Source organism: Miniopterus natalensis, chromosome 8 (assembly GCF_054644295.1).
Source record: "Miniopterus natalensis isolate mMinNat1 chromosome 8, mMinNat1.hap1, whole genome shotgun sequence".
Classification (NCBI taxonomy): Eukaryota; Metazoa; Chordata; class Mammalia; order Chiroptera; family Miniopteridae; genus Miniopterus; species Miniopterus natalensis.
The window spans coordinates 82,385,949-82,399,758 of NC_142088.1; the positions used below are offsets into that span (position 1 = coordinate 82,385,949).

Consider the following 13,810-nt stretch of genomic DNA (forward strand, 5'->3'; position numbering starts at 1 on the left):
CATAAAACTATGTATTACATAACTGTAATATTATACAATAAAATTGGTTTTTTAAAAAAATGTTAAGATACTGGTTATTTTGGAGGGATATAGGGGTTGTGATTGGGGTGAAGCAGTTGTGGGGATTCTGAGGGGACTCGTGTTGGCTGCGAGAATATGCCTGACAAAAAGGACACCTGTGGTTAATTGGGCTCAAATTCCTAACCAGAGTCTAGCCATTGTTTGCAAAGGTCCCTCACTCGCTGCATTGCAGTGAAAAGCCACGACGGGCTGCCGAGCCTCCTGCTGTGCTCCTGCCCTGAGTCGCCCCTCGTGAGCAAGCTCCTAGGATACACGTTGACCAACAGAAGCTGGTCTTTCCTGCCCATCGGAGCTGCGCAGCTGCGTCCTCACTTGCACCTTCCAGGATCCATGAGCGCAGCTCCCCTCCTGCCCACCAGGACAGTGCCGTTGGGATCAATCAAGCTGCGGGGATTTGGAGGCCTCATTTGCATAGCAGTGGACCCTTCAGGGCGGGAAGGGCTCTCTGTTCCTACAGCCAGCGTCACCTGGGCCTCGACAGCGCACTTCCCTGCTCGAGACGCAGAGCTGCGGCTGTACCACCAGGAGGGTGGAGCTGTCCTGGAGCCCAGCTGGGACACCAGCGGTGTCCCCGTGGTGCCTCCTCGCCCGCCCGCTGCCTCCCCGAGGGGAGCGACAGCCCTGCTGGTAGACGCTGTGCTGCTCCACAGGTCAGCGGTTTTCACCCAACAGGCTCGTCTCAGCACACGCAAAGCGGCGCTCCTCTTAACACTGAATTGGCAGCAGTGACTTTCCATTGACACTAGCAAAGGTCTACTTCTTATCTTGGGCAGTAATTTCAGAGTTTTTCCTTTAAGAATTTATGAAGCTATGTGTTTGTTTGACATGAAGTTTTGTGTATCTGTGCCGTGACAAAGTACCGAAAATACCTTTCAAAGGTGTCCATTTCATCACAGATTGGGTTGGACTATATAACCTCTAAATTTTTAACCCAAAATTGTGTCTACATTACTATGATAAAAATCACTGAAAATGAAAATACTATAAAGCATTTTAAAAAATGATCTTTTTAAATTTCTAGGCTTAAAAAAATATGATTTTCTAAACCAAGCAGATGGATTAACACTTTTCCAGGTTTATGTTTCTTTGATTTTCACTGTAAAGAACAAATGCCAAGCCCAAGTCTTATCTCAAATATATTTCCAATTCTTTATAATCTTTAAGAATATGAATGATAGTTTTCTGGACCAACTGCCAACTTAGTATCTGGACTTCTTAGCACTATCTCCTGGTCATAAATCCCTGGAAAGCACAACATGAAACCACCAATTATAAAGTTGTAGTTGGCTGCCACCATGTAGGCTGAAGATGTGTTACTTTTGAACATCAACAAAAGAGAAATATGCAAATAATACAAAGCAGAATCACAGAGCTGAAGGAAGAAGTAGATGTAAAAAAGAAACAACTCTGAAATCTGGAAGGTGTTTGAGGGGACATCATGCTTGCAGACGACAGCTGCTTAATGATACCCAATCAGGTTGCTGGTGCTCCCATTAGCCACTCTCAAGAAGAAACAGAAGAAAGCGACACCTTAGAATCCAGAGTGGAATCAATTCAGCAGATGTTAGCAGATTGGAAAGTTCAATTACATGCAAAATTTGGGAACATAAAGCTTGGAGCTGATGCAAGTACTTTAAAAAATTGTTTAACAAACCCAACTATTGTTTAAATGGTAATTTCCCTTCTCCAAAGGATATGGAAGGCAAAACTTTTCTTTTGTAAAAAGATTTTCTTTTATTTAATGGAAACTTGCCTATTTTCACATCTGATTTTATATTTTTAAAAGACAAGTCATTATGCAAAATACACAGATGAATAATCAAGTGTAGGGGTTTTAAGTCATCTTATCAGTTAAGAAAAAAAAATTGTATGCAAGCATATGTCCACGCAAACGAGAAATGTGCAAGACAGTTATATCTGTAATAACCAAAACTGCTCACCAGAATGCCTTTTTCCTGGTGAACTGATAAACTTGTAGAACATCCATAAAATGGAATGCTTGTTGATCAGCAATAAAAATAAGCCAATTTTAGTAAGTAATGTCACCTCAATAAATCTAATGGGGGGAGGAAAAAAAAAGCAATGCCTGGCCTGTGTGGCTCAGCAGCTGAGCATTGACCTAGGATCCAGGAGAGCCTGGTTCGATTCCCAGTCAGGGCACGTCTTGGTTTCAAGCTCGATCCCCAGAAGGGGGTGTGCAGGAGGCAGCAGATCAATCTCTCCCTCATCACTGATGTTTTTCTCTCCCCCTCTCCTTTCCTCCTCTCTCTGAAATCAATATATAGATATATTAAAAAGCAATAAACTATTGAAACAAACAACATGAATATAACTCAACATAAATTTCCATTATGCTGGGTAAAAAAGCCCAGACTCCTTGCCTTAAAAAATAATATATTGGATGATACCATTCATACATTCCAGAAAATGCAAACCGGAGTGACAGAAAGCCAATTACCTGAAGATGGGGAGGCAGGTAAGGGCAATAGACAGAAATCAGAGGTACAAGGAAACTAACTTATGGGTGTGGTGTGTATACTATCTTGATTTTGGCACTTTCATGGGTGTATACATGTCAAATCTTATCAAACTGTATATTTCAGAATGTTTATCGTATACCTATTAGTTTTCAATAAAACTGGTTTTAATAATGTTGTGCACGTAGGCAAGATTCATCCCTGTAGGCCTCTCCCAACTTCTGATTGTACTGCCCACAAAAGGCAAAGGAGAACTGAAAACACGATTATTTTAACTTGCACTGACAAGCTTCCTTTGACCAGGGCTACCTAAGTTTTGGTTAAATGAAAGTGATGATACTTTTAGAGAGAATGGGTCTATAATGCAGGATCCCAAGTAACTGAATTCTGTCCATCTAGCCAGCACACCACATGAAATCACCGGGGCAATCTGCACAGAACGGAAGCAAAGGAACAAACACTCCACTAGCAGTCACATTAGACCAGTTCTGGTAAAACAATCAGTAGTGTCTGTTACAGTTGTCTCCACACTCAATGTGACAGCTGTAGTGAAACAGCTTGTCTGCCCCCAGGCCTTCCTTAGCCAAGGCTATGCAGCCTGTCCTAACCAGAGGCAGGCAAACGCCTGCTCTGCCTCTCTCCTCCAGTCCTAAACCAGAGGAGAGCTCACCATTCCAATTCGAGGAAGGTTGTCTCAGGTGAGCCACTCTAAATAGCACCAGAGCACTGGTCCCAAAGACCTGGTCAGAATTGGCATAGAGGGTCTCAAGTCTGTTCAGGTCTGGCCAGGCAAAGAGAAGTGGGCCAGCCCCAAGTTAGCACCTGGAAGTACATGTCTAGCCAGCCAACATCCAGCTAGAAGGGAGACATGGCTACTTGTGCGCAAAGGCAGCAAGCCTGGGATGCGTCCCCTCCAGCAAGTTAAGAGGGAGAAAGAGTGACCTGTGAAGAAAACCCACTCCTGGGAGCTCCACCCCATGACTGCAGCCTTGGTTGTCCTAAACCCTGGCCCATGTGTATCTGCAATGGGGTACAAGAGTCTTGTTTTTAAGCTAAGAGCTGCTGTGACATCTTCCAAATACCAGGGTAAGTGAAACTCTTTATGTGGAACAGCAAAATCTTAACAAAGTAGACTTTCTACAGTGTGTTAGAAACTCCGTGGGTCAGCACTCTGGTGACGTTCAGCACAGCACTGATGAACTATAAAATGATGCAGACTCCGCATGTACAAAACCTCTGAGTCCTTTATTAACATCTGGAGGTGTGTGGAACATACAGTCAACAGCATCACACTGGCTACAGAAGTACAGATAACCAGGGAAGTACTTCAGAACAAGGACCTCAGAGCAACTCATGGTGTTGCCTGCTCTGAGCCTCCACATAAACCCAACTCTGACACACGCAGGACAGACAATATAATAGTTTCACTTTGAAATGGTTCTTAAAAATGACAATAATTGATAGTTCAAACCCTTTAGAGTGTAGACGTGCCAGCTCCCCAGGCGCCAGGGCACTGCTGAAAACGTCCAGACAGAGTAAGAATTGCCTGGGAGAGAGGAGAGGTGTGGCTTTCCGTGTAGATAAGTAACAGATGGTCCAAGTGGATACTTTCAGTCCAGGCTCAGTATGGGTCCCACAGGAATCCATCAGATAAATAGTTTATAAACTGGAAAGCTAAAAAATGCCAGCCATCATTTGTGTCATTGACGCCAACGGTCAACCTGGATGCGCCAGGAGTCACTTAGGACACAGTAAGTTTAAGAGGGATATGCTAAAAGGAAAATGGAAGTCCCTGTGTCAGATCAGCTCTGATCCCTTCATGACACTGGGTGCCATGGGTCCCTCTGCCTTCACATGTGGATTAAGGAACGCTTCCTTTATTTCAACATTCCACTTTGAAAATAACCAAAACCCTCCCCCCTCCACCCCCACCATCACTCTTCATAAATTCTATTTCCAAAGTCCTGATTCTTCTGGATCTAGACCTTTTCCTTTCGCTTCAATTTTGATACCTTCTTGACAGTCCCATTCTTATTCAGAAGCTTCAGGACACGATCTTTATGATCTAAAACCTTAAGCATGGAGTCTCTGGCCTCACTGATCTGATCCATCACAAGTTTACACCTCTGCATATTCCCCTGCAACAAAAGATAGGTCATTGTCAGTCAGTAATCCTGTGGATGCATGCTCAAGTAAACAGGCTCCACGAAAGATATGAGGGGCCGAGGGAGAGGGAAGGAAGACTACACAGTAAACAACTCCGTAGAGTGATGATCAGAAAGGAAAGGGCTCATTCAAACCTGTATTAGTTCATTTATTCGGTGTAGATCATCATCGGTTGCTGCTTTCTTCTTTGGGATAATCCCTTCCTGTAGGTTGGTGAGTCTTTCATAAACATCGTGTTCTAGATTCGTCTGCAACACACAAGGTGGGAGGGGGCATCGTGACCACAGAAATACTTTATCTTTGGGTCAACTTCAGGCAAATAAACCCAGCTTTAATCATATTTCTAAACTAGTATGAGAGCTATTTGGGTGATGAAATCCTTTCTCTCAATGACTAAAGTGACCAATAACAATTTACAATAAACCTGCTGTAATTCAGACTCCATCTTCAAAGGTAACTTAAATACTGCCCTGAATTCAATTCCTCTGGACGACAAGCCTACAGGTTTCACAGAAATGTGCTTCTCTGTTAAGTGCAGAACTAGTCACAACACTACTGTTTCTTATACACTTAAAACAATGTTCTTCAGATCACAGCTACTACAAAGACGGAAAAACTTCATGAGGTTGTTGTTTTCACGGCATGCCTTCCCTTGCTGGTGAAGGGAAGATTCCTGTCCTAGGGTTCTGGAAATGGTTGAAAACGTCACCGACACTGGGCAGATGAGATCAGAGCAGTTTACTAGGCACATACTCTCAGCCCAGGGGAAGCGGACACTGCTCACCACACAGGGCCACCGGGGCACGGGGGCTGTGCTCTGGGACCCAGCGAGGGAGCAGGAGGCAGGCTCTGTGGCATCAAGAGGGAGAGGGACTCCACGGTTCCCACGGGAGGATGTGACTGGCTTATTTGAATAATATTGTGAGCTGGCAGAGAACTGAAGCCCCATCTTCAGTGAGAAGTGGGAACTGTGATAAAGAGCAGAGTGGGGAGGAGAGGCTTACAATGAGGCCGCTTGAGGTTCCCTGTTTCACAGGTCAAGGCAACACATAATAATGACACTTCACTGTAGGTCTCACAGCATAGGTGTTCAATACATTCTGGTTCTGCATACCAGAACTAAGATATATTTAGATCATAATTATATCTATGAAACAGGTACAGTAATTAGAACACATAAAAATTCTACCATGACCCACGTTAATTGGAAATGTTTCAAAATTACTCAAAAGAAAATGCTCTATGAATTCAGACACCTCCAGCATCTGCTCCTCTCCTCAGTAGAACTGCTAGAATTCCACCTACCAGCTGTAGCAACTGGGCAGCACAGAGGTGGACTTTCCAGCCTTGGGCACGACAGGACACTCCTTTCTGATTAGCTATTTCCTGAAGCATAGCTTTCTTCTCCTCTGGAACCATAAAAAAAATAAAAAGTATACTTCAATTTTTAGAAAGCTAAAATCCTTAAGTGTTTAAGCCACTCAAGTGCTACTATTTTATCAATAATTTCTTTACTTAATATCTTTGAATAAATCCTTTGCATTTAAGCCATTAGGAAGAGAGGTCACAAATGAATAAAAGCTCTTTCTGTCCACCCAATAAGAATGCTTTAAAGACATACTCTGCTGATCTAGTGAGTTCAAAAGACAGCAAGTTATTATTCTAATCTCTTGAAATAGGGAAGGTAGTCTTCAGTGGGTGGAAGCCTTGCTCATGCGATGTTTGCAAACACTAGGAGAGTTGGGCTTGAAGTCTTAGAAGCTCCTTAGTGTTACCTAGATGTTGGAGAGATCACAGGAATCCAGTTTGCGTTAACACTTAAATTTGGGTAGAAAAGTCTAGTTATCAGAATTGTGTAGTAAGATATAAATGAAATGTATCATTTGCGCTGGAGAGAGAAAAACTAGGATTGTGGGGTGCTTGTTAAAGGTGAGTTAAGCTATACCTAGGAAGTTTTAATTACTGTGTAACTGGGATTTAAAATATATTTACATATTACATAGATAATTAAATTTATTTTTTAAAAATTTGAAACTTTATTTAAAAATTTAATCTTAAAAAAACACCACACCCCAATCTCTGTATTTGTGAAAACCCAACACTGGGCACAACACCAACACTGAGCTCTAATGTACGTGATAAAATCTGGCGGCAATGCTGCGGTGGGGCAGCTGATAATGCGGAGGCAGGGGGTGATGGGAAATTCCTGTACCTCTGCTCAATTTTGTGTGAACCTGAAACTGCTCTAAAAAGATCATCAATCAAAAAAAAATTCCCACACCCCAATCTCTGTATCAGCATGAATATGATTAAACAATTTTTAAGCTTTTTGAGATAATTGTAGATTCACATGCAGTTGTACGGAATTATAATAGAGAGATGCTATGTAGTGTTTACCCAGTTTTTCCCAGTAGTAGCATCTTGCAAAACTACAAGACAGTATTAAAACCACGACACTGATACAGTACACTGACCCTACTGATACCTCATTTTAGATGTACTTGTGGATTTCATTGTAAGCATTTAAAGAAAGTTTTCAGTTTGAAATAAAGGTTCACAGGAAGTTTCAAAGACAGTATAGAGACAGAAATGATAAGGGACTTTTATCTAGGACACATGAAGAATTCTTACATGACAAACCAATTGAAAAGGGCAAAAACATCCAGACATCTCTCCAAAAGATACGTAAATGGCCAATAAATACATGAAGATGTTCAACATCGTTAGGCATTAGGGAAATGCAAAGCAAAGCCACAGAGGTGCCCTGGCCAGGTGGCTTAGTTGGTTGGAGCGTTGTCCTGTACACCAAAAAGTTCGATTCCTGGTCAGGGCACATACTCAGGGTGTGGGTTTGAGCCCCAGTCAGGGTGCATATGGGACGTAACCGATAGATGTTTCTCACATCAATGTTTCTCTCTCTCTCTCTCTCTCTAACAGAAACATATCCTCAGGTGTGGATTAAACAAGAACAACATAAAAACTCCACTCAGGTGCCATCTCCCACCCACCAGCAGGCTGTAATGAAAGGTCAGTAAGTTACGGTAAGGATGTGGAGAAGCCATAGCCTCATACTGAGATGACGAAAAAGTAAACTGTATTAGGTTTGGAGAACAGTCTAACAGTTACCAGAATGCCAAATACAGAGTTATCAAATGACCTGGAAATTCCATTACTAGGTATACATCCAAGAGAAGTAAAAAGATACCCACACAAAAATTTGTACAAATGTTCATAGCATCATCTTCATAATAATCAAAAAGTGAAAACAGCCCAAATGCCCATCAAATGATGAATGGATAAAATGTGGTAGATCCATAAACTAGAATATTATTTGGTAAGAAAAAGGAATGAAGTCTTGATGTGTTAGGGAATCTAGAGAGACAGAAAGTAGATCAGAGGTTGCCTAGGACTGAGGGGTAGAGAGAAGCAAAGATGGCAGGACTGGGGATGACGGCGAAGGGGTGTGGAGCCTCTCATTGGAGCCATGAAAATGTTTTAAAACTAACTGTAGTGACGGATGCACAACTCTGTGAATATACTAAAAATCACTAAATTGTACATTTTAATATGTGAATTGTATCTAAATAAAGCTACTTAAACCACATGATCAAGACTCAGAGCTCGTGCACCAGCACAAAGATCTCACTCAAGCCGCACCACCATGGTCATACCCCCTGCCCCACCTCTAATTCCTAGCATTATCGGTATAATTTTGTCATTTTGAGAATGTAATATAGATGGGAATCACATGATATGTGTCCCTTTAAAATGGGCTTTTTCCACTAAGCATAAGCATAACGCCCTTGAGGTGTACCCAAGGTGCTGCGTGATCACCAGTTTCTCCCTTTTCATTCCTGCGTAATAGTCACCACCACCAGTTTGTTTAACCATCTGCCCATTGACGGTCATCTGCCTTGTTTCCAGTTTTTGGCTATTACAAAAACAGTTGCTATGAACATCTGTGTACAGATTTTTGTGTGGATTTAGGCTTTCATTCTTCTGGGATAAATGCAACTGTTGGGTCATATGATAAGTGTATATTTCATTTTTATGAAACTGCTAAATTATTTTCCAGAGTAGCTCATCAATGTATGCGTATGCTCTGCTAATCTGCTCACAGTGAGACTGGTGAAAAATTTTAAAATAACCATTTAAACCTCTGGAAAAGGTCCTAGGGGCAAACAGCAAATCAACCAAATGGTGCTAAGAACAGCAAGCCTGCAGTATCTGAGCAGACCGTTCCCCCTCTCCTCTTCCCCAGCCTATGAGGCGAGGTTCCATTCTAGAGCTGCAAGCTGCACGTGCTCCCTCGCACCAGGCAGCGGGCTTTCTCCCCAGGGGAGCAGGGCACCAACACTTCTCGTCCTGCTCCCTGCTCCGTTGCTGAGGTTAAGTCACAGCTGAGTACAACTGAGATGTGGGGCTTGCCCACTTGTGGAATGGAGACAGTACCTTGGGCAAGATGTGCTGAGAGCACTGGGTGCCAGGAGCCCTTCTCCTAGCTTGGGAAGTGGTGGTTTCGTGCTAGGAAAGGAAAGGCAAGCCAAGAGGGTCTCAAGCTGCTCACTCCTCTCCCCTCCACAGAGGACTCACCTCCTAGAAAGCAGGGTGTTACTAAAAGAGAAGGTCCCCAGTGTCCCCATCTCCACAGCCCTAAGCTCAGATATTCTGCCTGAGGGGGGAGAAACAGTTCATAAAACAAGGAGCTTCTAATTTCTTCCCAAAGGAATTGACTCCATTTGTAAAGGGAGCACCTTTATGTTTGAACATAAAGGTGATCCCAAGAACAGGGGGAGGTTGTAGTGAAAGGCAACTGAGAGAAGAGTTGCAGATCTAATGAAGATACAGCCTAGACTGTGGACTAATTTGCAGGACAGAACAAAGAATGATAGTTAGGAGAAGCCCTCCTTAGGGCAGCACAAACAGCCAACACTGATTTTAGACACTTCTGACAAGGAGCTACAATTGCAATGGACTAGTTTGCAGAGGAATTTATGTTGTGTCACAGGACAAATTCCAGTACGTCCTGTGTTCTAGTACAGCAGGGGTGGGGAATGGCCAGCCAAATCATTTGGTTTGGCCCTGCTAAGGCAACTGCACACGGGACTCCAAATTCAATAAATTCAATTAAATGTTTGACCAAATAAAGCAGGCTAATTTTTAAGTTGATAATTTTGTATGGCCTGCGAATGATGTTATATCCAAATGGCCCTTGGCAGAAAAAAGGTTCCCCATCCGTGTAGTAGAGCAAATGGCAAGCAATTAAGTGGGGTTTATCAGCTAGGTGTAATAAGGTAAAGAGCAGGAAAGAGCTCTAGCAGGGCTGCCTCCCCAGGATGACTGGGGCACCCCCAGCGCTGCGCCTCTCAGAGAAGCAATGGCAGAGGCCTGACTCTGTGTGGTGGTGGGTGGAGGCAGTTTGGCTTCATTAAAATGACCTAGCCAGTCACTAAACAAATAAAGGTGCCAATGACAGTAAGTACCTCTGGTGGGGATGCGGTACCCAGGGGTGCTACTTTATATTATCTAAAATGACCACCTTTCCACAACAAATTACGAGTTATGCTAAAGAAATAGGAAACTATGACCCATACAAAGGGGGGGGGGGGGCAGGCAACAGAAAATGCTTGTGAGAAAGATCAACGTCAGACTTCCCAGAAAAAGGTCTCAAAGTAGCGAGTACAACACAGTCACAGAATGGAAAGGAAACCGTGAGTGAAGGAAGGCATGACAACCACGTCACGTAAGAGAGAATGTCAAAGAGAAAGAAATTTAAACAAACAAACAAAGAACCAAGTGTACTTTTCTGGAGCTGAGAAGTACAATAAATGAAAATTTAAAAATCCACTAGAGGGGATCTGAACTGGTACAAAAGAGAATTAGTAAAGTTTAAGACAGGTCCATAGAGGTTATACCAATTGGAGAACAGAGAGAAAAGAGAAGAGTGAAAAGAACAGGGCCTCGGAGAAACAGAGACCACTGACTGCACAGCGCACGTGTGAGGAGGGTACAGAAGGGAGAGAGAGGAGGGAGGTGACTGCTCCAAGGAAAACACGGCCGAAAACTCACTGGGAAAAACAAGCAAAACCCCTACAATCCGGGATGCTCAAGGAACGCCAAAAGCATGGCCAATGCAAAGATACCCATCACAGTAAAAACATTAAAAGTCAAAATTGAAAAAAATCTTCAAAGTAGCAACAGAAAAATGAGGTACCACTCACAAGACAACCCCAATAAAATTATCAGCTGAGTTTGCAGGAGAAACAGAGGCCAGAAGGCGGCATATCCCAAATGTTCAAAGGATGTGTGAGATCTAGATTCTTCTTATCTCACCAGCATTTAGCACTCTCAGCATTTTTATTTCAGCTGTTTTGATAGGTGTGTAGTGACATCTCAATTTAAATTTCTCTAATGGCTAGAGAACACTTTAAAAAAAAAAAGTTTGTTTTCTGTTCCAGCACCCAATCAGGCTACCACACTGCACTTACTTTTATGTCTCCCTAGACTCCTCTTGGCTTGACGGTTTCTCAACCTTTCCTTGCTCCACGTGACCTTAACAGTGCTGATGAGTACTGGCCAACTACTCTGTGGGATGCCCTTCTATTTGAATTTGTCCAATGTTTTTCTTAGGGTTAGACTCTGGTTATGGGTTGAGAGGAGACACAGGGGGAAAGAAGTACCACCGTCTCCACAGCCTATAAAGAGTACATAGCATTAACTTGATTCATCAGTGTTGATATGAACTTTGATCACCTAAGGTGGTATTTGCCAGGTTTCTCCACTGTGAAGTTACCCTTACCCCACCCTCCTTCACACAGTACAGTGTGAAAAAGCCTCTGTGCAGCCCACACTTAGGGACCCTGAACACCTCATGTGCTGGTCATCTGTGTGTTCTCTTTGGGGAAATGCATCTGCAGGTGTCCTTCCTTTATGAAGTATGAGGTTTGCTAATATTTCCTCCCAGTTTAAGACTTGTCTTTTCAGCTTCCTAACAAGGTCTTTCACAGGTAAAAGGTTTTTATGAAGCCCAAATTTTTCATTTTTTTAATACATAGTGTTTTCAGTGTCATGTCTAGGAACTGTTCACCATGCCCTAGGTTCAGAAGACTTTCTACCAGGTATTCTTCTAAAAGTTTTACAGTTTTACATTTCAAATTTAAATCCATTTTGAGTTAATTTTCATATAATGTGTGATGATTAGGTTGAGGTTGTATGTTTTTGTTTTAAACTTACAGATGTCTAGCACCGTTGGTTAAGAAAGACTCTCCTTCCTCCACTGAACTGCTTTTGCACTTTGGTAAAAAGTCAGTTGAGCACATTTGTATGGATTCACTCCTGCGCTTTCTATTCTGTCCTATCAATCATCTGCGTGTCTATCCCCGCAAATACCACTGTGGTGATCGCCGTAGCTAAATCACAAGTTTCTCTCTTATTTTTCAAGATTATTTTAGCTATTCTAGCTCCTATGCCTTTTAATATAAAGTTTAAAGTATGCTTTACTATGTCTAAAAAAGCCTTTTTGTGACTTTGGTGGGAACTGTATTAAACTTACTGATCAATCTAGCGAAAACTGACATCTTTATAGTGTTTTCTAATGTATGTCTCTTCAAAGTTCTCGTAAGTTCATTACAAGTATCTAAAATTACAATTGATTTTTGTGTGTTGATATTGTATCCTGTGACTTTGCTAAACTGATTTACTAGTTGCAGTTTTTTCAAAGAATCCTTTGAGATTTTCTACGTAGACAATAATACCATCTGCAAATACGGATAGTTTTATTTCCCTTTCCACCTGTGTAGCCTTTTCTCTTTTTCTTGCCTTAAAAGTGTGGCTAGAACTTCCAGTTCTATCTAAGTGGTGAGAAAGAGCAGCTTTGTCCTTTTACTAATCTCACAGGTGGAAAACACTCAAATCTTTAATCATTAAGTATGCTGCTAGCTGTTGGCTTTTTTGTAGACTTTTTATCAAGTTGAAGTCCTTTACCTTTTCCTATTTTTAAGTTTTTATAATAAAAGTGTTGAATGCTGTAAAATAACTTTTCTGCATCAATTAATAGGATCATGTCATTTTTCTTTAGCTTTTGTTATGGGATGAATTGTGTTCCCCTTGAAAGATATGTTCAAGTCCTAACCCTGGGTACCTAAAATGTGATGTTACTTGGAAGCAGGGTCCTTGCAGATGACATCAAGTTAAGTAGTAGTTATACTGAATTCAGATGGACCCTAAATCCAATGACTAATGTCTTATGAGGAGGGAGAGTCAAGGTACACAGGGGAGAACACTATGTGGATATGCAGGCAGAAACTGGAGTGATGCATGTACAAACCAAATGTTACCAATGGTTGCTGGCAACCACCAGAAGATAAAAAGAGGCGAGGAGGAATTCTCTTTCACAGCCTGAGAGAGAGTATGATCCTGCTGGTACCTTGATTTTGGACTTCTAGCCTTCGGAACTATGAGATCAGTATCTTTTATTTTAAGCTCTCTAGTTTGTGGTACTTTGTTCATGGATTTTCAAACATGAAACCAGCTTTATAGAGCTGTAGCAAATCCCACTTGATAAAGGTGTAAAATCCTATTTATATATTGCTGGAGCCTGGCCGGGCATGGCTCAGCAGTTAAGTGTCGACCTAGGATTCAGGCGATCGGGGTTCGATTCCCAGTCAGGGCACATGCCCGGGTTGCGGGCTCAGTCCCCAGTTGGGGGCATGCAGGAGGCAGCCGATCAATGACTCTCATCATTGATGTTTCTATCTCTCTCTCTCCTTCTCCTTTTCTCTCTCTGAAACCAATAAAGATATATATATTGCTGGATTCAATTTACTAACAGTTTGTTAAGTATTTTTGCGCCTACATTCATGAGGAATACTGATCTGTAGTTTTCCATACTTATATCCTTTCTGGTTTTTTATTAGGGAAACACTGGCTTCATAAAATGAATCTGAAACTGTTCCATCCTATATTTTGGAAGAGATTGCAAAAAATTCTGTTGATTGTTCATTTAAACTTTTTAAAAAAAATATATATCTTTGTTGACTTCAGAGAGAGGAAGAGAGGGGGAGAGAGAGAAACATCAATGAAGAGAG

At 42.0% G+C, this 13,810-nt stretch overlaps 1 protein-coding gene across 9 annotated transcripts in view; it reads right to left on the reverse strand.

Annotated features, from left to right (window-relative positions):
- Window positions 1-4,486: 4,486 nt before the first annotated feature.
- The window catches only part of SAP130 (Sin3A associated protein 130), a 58,119-nt gene continuing 48,795 nt past the window's right edge, over window positions 4,487-13,810 (reverse strand). For all 9 annotated transcript variants that reach the window (XM_087819946.1, XM_016201694.2, XM_016201693.2 and 6 more), the window contains 3 exons: window positions 6,030-6,133; window positions 4,859-4,972; window positions 4,487-4,696 (listed from right to left, as the gene is read on the reverse strand). In XM_087819946.1, the coding sequence (XP_087676072.1) occupies window positions 4,538-4,696; window positions 4,859-4,972; window positions 6,030-6,133 (377 nt within the window). In that variant the 3' untranslated portion in view covers window positions 4,487-4,537. The remainder of the gene's footprint in view (window positions 4,697-4,858; window positions 4,973-6,029; window positions 6,134-13,810) is intronic.